This window comes from Cannabis sativa, chromosome 9 (assembly GCF_029168945.1).
Source record: "Cannabis sativa cultivar Pink pepper isolate KNU-18-1 chromosome 9, ASM2916894v1, whole genome shotgun sequence".
Taxonomy (NCBI): Eukaryota; Viridiplantae; Streptophyta; class Magnoliopsida; order Rosales; family Cannabaceae; genus Cannabis; species Cannabis sativa.
In genome coordinates this window covers 21,879,777-21,891,044 of record NC_083609.1, presented here as the reverse complement: position 1 = coordinate 21,891,044, position 11,268 = coordinate 21,879,777, and the positions used below count along the sequence as shown (strand labels likewise).

The 11,268-nt window shown below is 34.7% G+C and overlaps 1 protein-coding gene and 1 non-coding gene across 2 annotated transcripts; one reads left to right on the top strand and one right to left on the bottom strand.

Moving 5' to 3' along the window:
* The first annotated feature begins 761 nt into the window (after positions 1-761).
* On the top strand, positions 762-868 carry LOC115724267 (small nucleolar RNA R71). The gene has a single exon (XR_004013066.2). It is a non-coding gene; the product is annotated as a small nucleolar RNA R71 (small nucleolar RNA).
* A 3,272-nt stretch (positions 869-4,140) lies between these two features.
* On the bottom strand, positions 4,141-5,928 carry LOC133031294 (uncharacterized). The gene is made up of 4 exons (XM_061104773.1): positions 5,902-5,928; positions 5,703-5,771; positions 4,644-5,587; positions 4,141-4,549 (listed from the first exon to the last, which is right to left on the bottom strand). The coding sequence occupies exons 1-4, from the start codon at positions 5,926-5,928 to the stop codon at positions 4,141-4,143; spliced, it is 1,449 nt and encodes a 482-aa protein (XP_060960756.1).
* Positions 5,929-11,268: the final 5,340 nt, after the last annotated feature.

The following is an 11,268-nucleotide window of genomic DNA, read 5'->3' as shown; positions in this document are numbered from 1 at the left end:
CTACTTCATATTGGCCTTTAGGATTTGGGATGGGTTGGCTAGGAAATCTTCCTTTTTCCCTCTCAGTTACGGCATTGGCAAGTTGACCCAATTGTGTCTCAAGTTTGGCAATGGATTGAGACTGATTTTGCATGATTTGTTGGGTGGATTGCATGAATTGTTGTAAAGTATCTTCTAAGGAAGGCTTTCTTTGTGGAGGGTAAGGTTGACTTGGTTGGGCATGATTCGGATTTAGCATGTTGAATTGGTTTCCTTGGTTCATTTGTGGTTGGTTTTGTCTCCATGAAAAATTGGGATGGTTTCTCCAATTAGGATTGTATGTGTTTGAAAATGGGTTATCATTTGGTTTACCATATGAATGTAATGCATTAGCCTCTTCAGAAAATGTTTCAAGAAAAGAAGGACATGATTGATCATTATGACAAGTACTAGCACAAACTTCTTTTTTAGGTTGAACATGAGAATTCATAGTTTGACTTATGACTAAGGCTTCTACTTTTCTTGCTAATTTTTCGAAAGATGTTCTCAAATCAGTTTCTTCTTTAATTTCATATTTTCCTCCTCTTTTTGGTGAATTATTTGCTCTAGACCTAGGCTCAGAATAATTCCATTGTTGTGAATTAACAGATAATTCTTCAAGAGCTTCCCAAGCCTCTTGCCCTTGTAATTTAAAAAATTTTCCAGTATGCATAGATTGAATCATTTGTCGGTTTGAAGGGGTTAAATCATCATAAAAATATTTTACAAGTCTCCATTTTTCAAAACCATGGTGGGGGCATTTTAATAATAAATCTTTAAATCTTTCTCAACATTCATAAAATTCTTCATTATCTTTTTGATAAAATTCAGAAATTTCTCTTCTTAAATTATTAGTTTTGGACATGGGGAAAAATTTGGCAAGAAATTTATTAAAAAGTTGATCCCAAGTTGTTATGGTTCCGGTTGGAAGTGAGTTTAACCAAGCTTTGGCTTTATCTTTTAAAGAAAAAGGAAACAACCTAAGCTTAACCGATTCATCCGAAAAATTTTGAAAACGAATAGTTGAGCAAATATCCAAGAAATCTTTTACATGCATATAAGGATCTTCTCTTTCTAAACCATAAAAAGAAGGCAACAATTGAATGGTGGATGGTTTAAGTTCAAAATGAGTGGCATTAGTAGTAGGCAAAACAATGCATGATGGAGCATTAGATGAAATAGGTGAAAAATATTCAAGTAGCGTTTTTTCTTGCGCAATATTAGGTTCTTGTTCCATTATGCTTAATTTTGCAAAAACACTTTCAATTTCACCTAAAGTTACTGCTCTTTTTACCAAACGATTTTTAGAATCACGTTGCCAATGATGTATGCAATGTCACAAATTTCACAAAGAAACACAAATAACACACAATAATCTCAAGAAGACAAATTTCTGATGTGGAAGATTAGTTATAAACCGCAACCACAGAGCATACTTATACTAGGAAGAGATTATGATTTTTTTAAAAAAAAAAAATTTAATTTTTCAATTTTTTTTTTTTTGTTTGACTTGTTCCCAGGCCTATTTGATTCCACTTACTCACGACTTAACAACAACTCCCCGGGGTTAATTATTAAGTGTGGATGGGAACTTTGCCAAATTTCCTTTAAGCAAAAATTGCTTATGTTGAAAGAACAAGCTTTGTTTTTAATTTTTTTTTTTTCAAGTATTTTCTTAAGCAAAGTAAATAAAATTACAACTAAATAAATACAATAAAAAAAATGACAATAACGATAATAGATAGTTATATCAAAGTTAGGAGGCACAAGATGTCATCAACTAACTATAATAATAATAGTAGTAGTAATAATAATAATAATAAGATTTTAGGTGGCACAAGATGCCATCAACTAAAATGATAAACAAAAATAAAAGCTAGGAGGCACTAATGCCATCACTAGAGGAGATATAATAGGAGGCAAAAATGCACTCAACTATCAAGTATGTAGGAGGCACAAAATGCACTCAACTACTAAAAGAAAAAAAAAAGGTTAGGAGGCAAAAATGTACTCAACTAACAAATAGGTAGGAGGCCTAAAATGCCATCAACTACCAATAAATATGTATATATAGTATACTATATAATATGTAATATATAACAATATATATGTATCACTTTCTTTTTTTTTCAACTTTTTTTTTTTGATGAAAATTGAGAAAAGAAAAAAAAATAACTAGTTGAAGAATATTACTTACCTTGTAGAAAGATCGTTTCTTTCTTGCAACTCCCCGGCAATGGTGTCAAAAACTTGTTGTCCTCAAAAGTGAGTGTTTTAATATTTATACTCGCAAGTGCACGAATCGTTTCGAAATATAGTGTTCATGTAAGTGCAAGGTCAAACCCATGGGAGTTGACTAACATCAAAAGAAACTATTTCAAACAAAACAAGAATATTCTAACCTAGCTCCAAATATTTGATAGGATTTTGGTTTTGCAAAATAAAATAAAAGACAAATAACTAAAATACTTAAGATTAAAGATGAGTGAGTATGAAAATAATTTTCCAATAAGATGTGTAAAATAAGATTATTAAGATATTAGAATCCACAAAATGCAAGTTCAATAGTATTTATAAGTATATTGATTTCCAAGTTCATATATATATATAGTTGAAATAAATCACAACTATATTTTCCAAGATATATTTTTCTTTTAAGTACAAGTTATTTTCAAAAATGTAGGATTTTTCTTCACTTATAAAAGGTATAATTTCTAAGCATTAAATGTGTTACAATTTAATGAAACTACACAAAATCAAAGAAACTATGTTTAGGCAAAATATAACACTTATATTCTAAGAATTAGATGTAAACAATTTAATGAAAGACATTTAATCAAAGAGTATTATATTTTTGCATAATGAAGAACTAAGTGGAAATATGCTTTAACAATCCAAAATACATAATATTGAAGATGAAAAAGACATATTTTTGATAGAAAAATCCATGAACTTTATAGCACAAATGGGAAATCAACATACAAACATAAACACTATCTAGTTACACTTTTCTTCATCATCATCTTAATAATCTTGAAAAAAGATTAGAAGCTCATAACTAGATAAAAATTACAAAAGATAAACATACTTGACATGCTCTTCAAAATGTAAAAATGGTAGAAAGAAAATAGTAAAAATGAAGAGTGTGGAATGGAGAAGTGTTTTGGGTTGAAGAGGTGTTTTGGGAGGGTGAAGATATGTTTTTTGAAATGGTCTTCCAACACCATATTTATAGGCGAAATTGGGAGATTAAATTAATCAAAATAAAATAAATAAATTGATTAATTTAATTAGTGTTGGGAAGAGAAGGGATAAATAGAGTATGTGTAAGAGTATTGGAAAAAATAAATATTTGTTTGGATGGAAAAATAGTGAAAAGATAGGGTAAAAATAAATTAGGAATGTTTATTTAGGTGAAATAAATTGGGAAGAGTAAATAGAATATTTATGTGTAATATGTGGGAGAAAATGAAATATTTGGTGTTTGTGAATGTGATTTTTGGATGAGTAAATCAATTAACACTTCACTTTTTTTCTTCTCAGCAGGCGGACACGTGGCGAGCTGTTGTTGGAGGTGAGGCTGCAGACGCTTGCGTGGCGAGAGCTGGTTCGTTGGGCGCTGACGGGCTGGGGACCACGCAGGCCAGCTGGCGGAAGGAAGAGTGGGGGATAAGATGCTGCGTGCGGGTCCCATGCGGCAGCTGGCTGGAGCTTCACTTGCTCCTTGGTCGGGTGGATCTCACGCGTGGATGGGAGCCCTTCGATCAGTCAACGAACGGTGCGGATGGGGAGCTAACTTTGACCGCAAGTGGGCCTTGCATAAGGGCTGATGAGATTTCTTTTTAAAAATTGCACTTTTAGCTCCATTTATTTCTTCAATTTTATCCCAATCTTTTTCTTCTAAACACACCTAAAAATACATAAAATTAATTAGAAAACTAAAATAAAATTAAAAATAAATACCACATAACATATTTTAATAAAATAATTATAAAAACACACAAAAACATATAAAATTACAATAAAGCTAATAAATTCAAAAATAATTAAAAACTTACTAAATTAATTAAAAACTTAAGAACTAAACCAATTTTTAGTTAAAAAAAAATGTGAAAAATAACTCTAATTTCTAGAGTTATCAATAAGCATTGTGGCAAGAAGATCCCTTGGCATACTTCCTGTTTGAAAGAAGCTTTCCACAGCTTTAGTGAATTCTTCTCCCAATTCTGGCCACATTTTCTTGAAAAAACCTGCTCCAAAACCGTCCGACCCTGGAGATTTTGAATCAGGAATGCTGAAGAAGGCTTTCTTTATCTCCTTGCTAGTAAACGGCTCTATCATTCTAATTTGTTGCTCTATGTTAAGACAATTCCCCTGATTCATACAATCATTCCTGAGAGTCAATGTCGGCTTTTCACTAGAACCCATATAGCTACGGAAGTGGTTAACAAAGTGTTTGACCACTTCAGGGAACTTGTCAACGACTTCCCCTTGTTCGTTTGTATAAGCAACTATGCTATTTTCCATTCTTCTTTTTTTTAAGAAGGCATGAAAAAAAAGCATTGTTCTCATCCCCCTTACAAAGCCAATCTATCTTGCTTCTTTGTCTCAAAAAGCTATGGTACATTTTCTCATGTTCACTAAAGTTGACAGCCGCATCTTTCTCCTTTTTTTGCACCAACTGATCATGCGGGTTAGCTTGAGTGTCCATTCTAGCTTCCATGTACCTATCTTTGGCTTCCTGAAAAGTCTTACCAATATCTCCTATGACTTCCTTGTTGAACTTTTTTAGCTTGTGTTTCAGACGCATGAGTTTCAAGAAAAGGCTTTTCAACCCAACTGCTTGAACTAGTCGGGACCAATCTTCCATCACAACTTTTTTAAACTCTTGATGATCTGCCCAAAAGTTGTAATACCGAAAAGGTTTCCTCCCTATGTTCTCATCCACCCTCATCGAAATAATGCAAACACAATGATCTGAAACAACCTCCCAACCATAGTGCGCCTTTGTCAAAGGAAAATTGTCTACCCATTCTTCATTAACAAAGGTGTGATCAATCTTCGAGTAGATCCGCTTGTTACCTTCTTGATTGTTAGTCCAAGTGAATCTTGAACCCGTTTTAATAAGAGGCACAAGATGACTTTTAGCTAGCCAATTAGTAGCATCTTCAACATCTCCCAAAGTAACCAAGTTGCCTCCCTTCCTATCTTCAATATCAAAGAGAGCATTAAAATCTCCTGTAACAAGCCAAGAGGCTGCTGGAATTTGAACCCCCATAAGATCTTCCCATAAGCTCTTCCTTTCCTCTGCTGTATTATACCCATAAACAAAGGTAATACACATAGCTTTACTTTGACCAGACATTTTAACATAGCAGTAAACAGATTGAGGGTCTTCTTTAATGACAATGACTCGAGCATAGTTTTTCCTCCACATTATTAGAATACGATTTTCAATTGTAGGACTAGTATAGTATCCCCAATTAGAAAATTTCCTATTTATCATATCCTTTATTCTATCATCCTTTAGCTTTGTTTCAAGCAAACCACAAACTCCTATTTTATTCAGCTGACAAAACTCATACACAACATCTTGTTTCTCTTTTTTATTGATGCCCCTTACATTCCAACAAGCTATGTTAGTGTTATCCATGAGCAAACAAGGTCTGATCTGAGTTACTTACCCCCTTCCCTTCCGGCTGTTCCTCTCCATACACTGCCAGCTCTTCCTTTTGCTCCTCCAAATCATGTCCCTGCTTGTTTAGAATTGTAAATGAGTTGCTGGTTGTTTAGCTATCTCAGCCCCCTTATCTTCTTGCAATTTCAGAGGTCTCTTGGTAGCTTTTTTCTTTGGGATAACCCAATTCCGATGATCATTTTTACCTTGAATCTCCCCCTCCCCTTTCTCATTTTGCTAGTTTTTTTGCTCTTGCAGGTTCTTCCCCTCCTTCCTTTCCTTTCTCAGCTCTTCTGCTCGACAAGAAGCTATGGTGTGACCAAATTTCGAGCAACTAGCACATTTAGCGGGCAGCCATTCATATTCAATGGGTTGATCTTGCAATTGTCCAAATTCATCTATGTAAGGGGTGAATTTTGGAGGCGCATCCATGATCTCCATTTCCACCAAAACTCGAGCAAATTGGATTCGAGTTCGATCCTTTGTATGTTGGTCCACCATAATTGGTTTTCCAATTGTGCTTACTAGAGCACTCAAACTTTTATTCCCCCAATATTGAAGACCTAAATCATGTAATCTTATCCATATAGGAACTGAATGAACAAGATTAATAGATTTCAGATCAGCAGACCAAGGTCGAATAATACCGGTTTCCTGTCGAATTGGATCACTCCCGCTTCCACTGCTTGATCTCGAGTGGCCTCATCATTAAACCTCACCATGATAAGCCCCCTGTTCATCTTTGCCACCTGCTGAACGCCCAAATGCCCCCAAACTCTTCTAATGAATCCTTCAAAAACTGTTACCGGAGGGTTAGCACCCAATACTTTGCAAACAATTGCTGACTTCCAATTCTCTTCCTGTTCTTGAACTTCCTCCAAATCCACTTGAGCTATCTTAATCCCATCTCTTATTTGAGGTTCTGTGTATAGCAATTTTTGATCCCTGGTAATATTCTTGTCCCGAGTGAATGATTCCCAGTTCTTCTTTGCTGAAGTCCACACCGTCTCCCTCATTTGTACCTGCTCAGATTCAGATTCCTCCCCCCAACTCTTGCCGTAACTCCCAGAGTTGAAATCGAGTGTCTCTGCTTGATTTTCCCTGGATGTGATTGCCTCAGGTTCAGTAATGGAATCGTGCACCACCATTTCTGCTATCAGGTTCAATCCATCCGCCGTTGTTTCCGTCACCTGAATCTCTGCAATCTCCTCGTCGCCTTCCACCTCCTCAACCGCCGGAGGCCTAATGCCTGGCTTACGCCCCACTTTTTTCTTCTTCGCCATGGGAGAGAGAAAACAGGGGGACCTTTTGGACTTGATTTTTAAACAAGTGAACATGTGAATTTTTACATATTTGATTTTCTTGTGTATCTATATGTTTGAATATGTGAAATTGAATGTATTTAGTGTGCCTATAGGTTTTTCTTGACTGAAATTTGCATAAAACAAATTTTTGGCACCTCACTTGTTGAATTTATAGATTTTTAGGCCTAAAAGAGTGTTTTTCGCCAAAATTTCTCATTTTTCAATATTTTTCGATTCCGTAAGTTCGTACACCTCACATTTTATTTTATCAAACTGGCGGAAAAAGAATTTTTCAATTTCGTTGCATAAAACTCATTTTCGGTAAGGTTCTAGTTTTCTTGGCAATTTTCGAAAAGCTTACCGTAAATCGTCATTTTTCATCATTTTTTAGTTTTTCTTGTTTGAGCAATTTTGTTTTATCATATTAAAGGTATTAGAATTGGTTTACGGTCATTTGGGTTAAAATTGGGATTTTTAGGACGTCTTTAGGGGATTTTTGGCTGGTCTGCTGCACCAACCGGAATTCTGGTTGTCTGTGCACAAACCATCCGGAATTCCGGATGACGTAGGAACCAGAAATCAAGCCATTTTTCGTCTTTTCACCTGCGATTTTTCCCCTTAAAACCCTACCACCGAATTTTTCACTTCCCATTCAGATTTTCTACCCTAAAATAGCAGCCACTCCTCCTTTTCTCTCAAAATTCTTACTCTCAAACCCTAACACTCATCCTCCATCAATTAAACAAAAAAGTGTGTTCTTCATGGCTTCTTCATCTAATCCCTCCTCAAGAGCAAGCAAGAGGTTGGCTAGTGCAATTCAACAAAGGGAGATAAGGGCAAAAGCAAGGCAAGAGCCCACATTATTCTACAATGATGAGGATCATCACAAATTTGTCAATGACTTCTCTTCTAGGAAGATTCTCAAAGGTAAAATTTGTGATCTACCTAGCCTTGATTATGTAGATTTTAGTCATCATTTTGATACTCTAGGTTGGACATCTTTCATTCAAATCAATACTCCAATATATCCTAGACTAGTACAAGGTTTTTATGCTTGCATTAAACCTTGCTTAGCCCCTTTAGGAATTAAAGGAACCCTTACAGGAATAGCTTTTGAACTTAATGTAGAATCTCTAAATGAAATGTTAGGAGCACCCAATAGTGACATTTTGCTTGAACCAAAACTCTCTCTTAAAAATGATGGCATTTTTAACTTTGACGAGTGTTCTAGAAATCTTTGTGGTGATGGTCCTATTATTATGAAACCAAAAAGACACCAACTCACTTTAGAGGCCAAAATTCTCCACAAATTCATTGTAGCTAACCTTGCACCTAGGAGTGGACACCAAGATGAGATTAATTCCATTGATCAATTACTCATGCATCTCATACTAGCCAAAACTACATCAATCAACCTAGGCTATCTTATTTTAAAATTCATCATTGATGTGAACAAGCCTAATATGATCAAGGCATTTTCCTTTGGTTTTCTTCTTAGCTATCTTTTTCCTCTCTTAGGAATCCCTACCTTACATGAAAAGAAAAATGATCCTACCTCTAGTGACATTCTAGGATCCAAAACTTTCAAGGCTATGGGTTACAAATTTATTAACAATGAATGGGTGTTCACACCAAAGAGAGGCCAAAGAATGCAAATTGATTTGGAAAGTGATGATGAAGACCAAGATGAGGACATTAACTTGCCCGCAAGTGAAAGTGAAGAAGAAGAAGAAGAAATGCCTCCTCAAGCTCCTCCCATGCCTCACTTTCCCCAATTCAACTTTGAGGAAGCTTTTACTCATCTTCACACATCGGTTGACAATCAATTTCAAACCTTGAGGAATGATATCAACTCTCAACTCACCAATCTCAACAATGATATCAACACCATAAGGAGTGACATGGCTCATGGGTTTGAAAATGTTCAAGAGGAGATGGCACAATGGAGGGCATACATGGATCGTTTTGGCCCTCCACCAAACTAGTTTCTTGCATATTTTTTTTTCTTTTGCATATACTCTTGTTTTTCATTTTGTTTTTGGTTGTGTGCAAAGGCTTCATGCCTCTTGACTTTGTGTTAGTTGGTATTTTTTTTTTAGTTTGTTGAATGTTATTTTGTTGGATGATATGGTTTAATGCATGGGCAATGTTGCTTTATTTTTTTTTTTCTCTATATTTTGTGAATTTCTTGCCACCCTTTTTGATGAATCAAAAGGGGGAGAAAATATCTATGGATTATTTTTTTTTTGGCATAACCTCAATTTTCTAATCTTTTAATCATAAGTAAAAATTGAGGGGGAGTTTACAAAAACATGCAAGGTAAAATTAAAAGGTAATTTTTTTTTCTTACACACATTAAGGGGGAGCTAATCTAATATACATTGTTTAAATTTTTTCCTTTCCCTTTCAAAATAATCAAATATTTGATATCATCAAAAAGGGGGAGATTGTTAACTCAAACTTTTAGATCTCCTTGTTTTGATGATTAACAAATATTTGATTATTATTTGTTACTAATGATTTGTTGATTTTGTAGCAAAATTAAAAGAGAAAATAAATCTTTCATGATAAATTGGTATTTTTACCAAACTTTTGAAAGCAACCCTAAATGGATTCAACAAGCATATCAAGAGCAAAAGATTCATCAAGGGATCAACAATTCAAGACCCTATTCAAAAGAGGTTCTCAGAAGCCCAAAGTCAAAAGTCAACCTGAAAGTCAAAGTCAAAAGTCAACTCTCGGGAAAAGAAAACATGGGATCAAAAACATGAAAATCAAGCTAGGAGGCTCATCTACATCAAGAGCACTCAAAATCAAATGGTATAAATTTACTTTAGTCTTGTTAAAGTGATTTGCATAGCACACTAAGTTTTATAAATTTAAATTTTGGCCCATTCACTAACTTGTGCAACAAGTTTTCTCACACGATAGTTCAAAAAAAATTTTGATTGAATTTCTAAATCACATTTTGTTTAACTAAGAGAACAAATTTGGAATTTCTGAAATCGGATAATCGAGTAAGAAGTTATGCGCGTTTTAGTCCCGAAAAATGGCATTTTTGCCTCTGTTAGCCATCCGGAACTCCGGTTGGAATCCGAAATTCCAGTTGTCATCAATCTGGAATTCTGATTCCCATCCGGAATTCCAGTTCACGACTGACTTTGTCTCGGGAAACGCGCTAACGGCTATTTTTCTCTTAAACACTATATAAACTCGATTTTTCTTTCAAAAAGGAAGTTGGTTGAGCATTTATTTCAAATATCTAACCTATCTAAGTGAGATTAATGAGCTTCCAAGTTTGAAATCCAACAAACACTTTTCACACACTTTGAGCCAAAATTTGATTTTATTCATCTTGAGTGTGCTTGCATTTCACTCTAGGTTTCCATTGTATCATCATATTTCTAGAGTGATTTTGCTCGTAATATCAAACACACTTTCATATTGTGATTGAGGTGAGGTTGGCACCGGTATTGTAAACAACCCGGTTATAGTGAGATTGGCACTTCAACAATCCGAGAAAGAGGTTAATAGTCCTCGGGGGTGCGAAACTATTGTAAGAGGTTTGGAAATACCTTGGTGAAAATTTCTCGTTTGTAAAGGTTAGTCAAGCTCGTTAACTTGGCTTGATATTGGAACTCAAAGCTAGGTCCATAGCTTTGAGACCAAGGACGTAGGTGGCATAGCTCTACCGAACCTTGTAAAAATCGAGAGTTTGCATTTTCTAATCCTTAAACTCTTTACTTTACAAGTTTGATTATTTGTCACAATATATTGCTTGCCATATTACTTGCTTTTATTTAATTAAGTGACTAATTGCATAATTTTGTGTTAAAAGTTTTAATTTACCAAAATTAGTTTAAATTTCCAATTCACCCCCTTTTGGAAACATATCTTGGGCTAACAGCATCTATCTACAAATTTTCCATTGTAGTATAGTACCAACAGTAAATGTTCCATGATTTTGTTATAGAACAGAGTAGTAGTTTTAGATAGAAGTAATCAATGTTTTATAAATTATATGTTTAGTTTCTTATTAAATATGAAAAACTTACTGGTTTTTGAAACTTTTTCTGTGTAAATCAGATTCTAGGAGCTGTGATCATGTTGCTTTTTTCTCTTCCAGTGTACAGAGGTTGAACGTGATATCTCTTTTGTTTAACGATGATTCTTAAAACGATCGAAGGAAGCATAGTTTTTTTATTTTCCAAAAGTTCAGTTCTTGTGAAGTGTTGTCTTAGTAGCTTCGAGTAGTATTGACTGAATCTG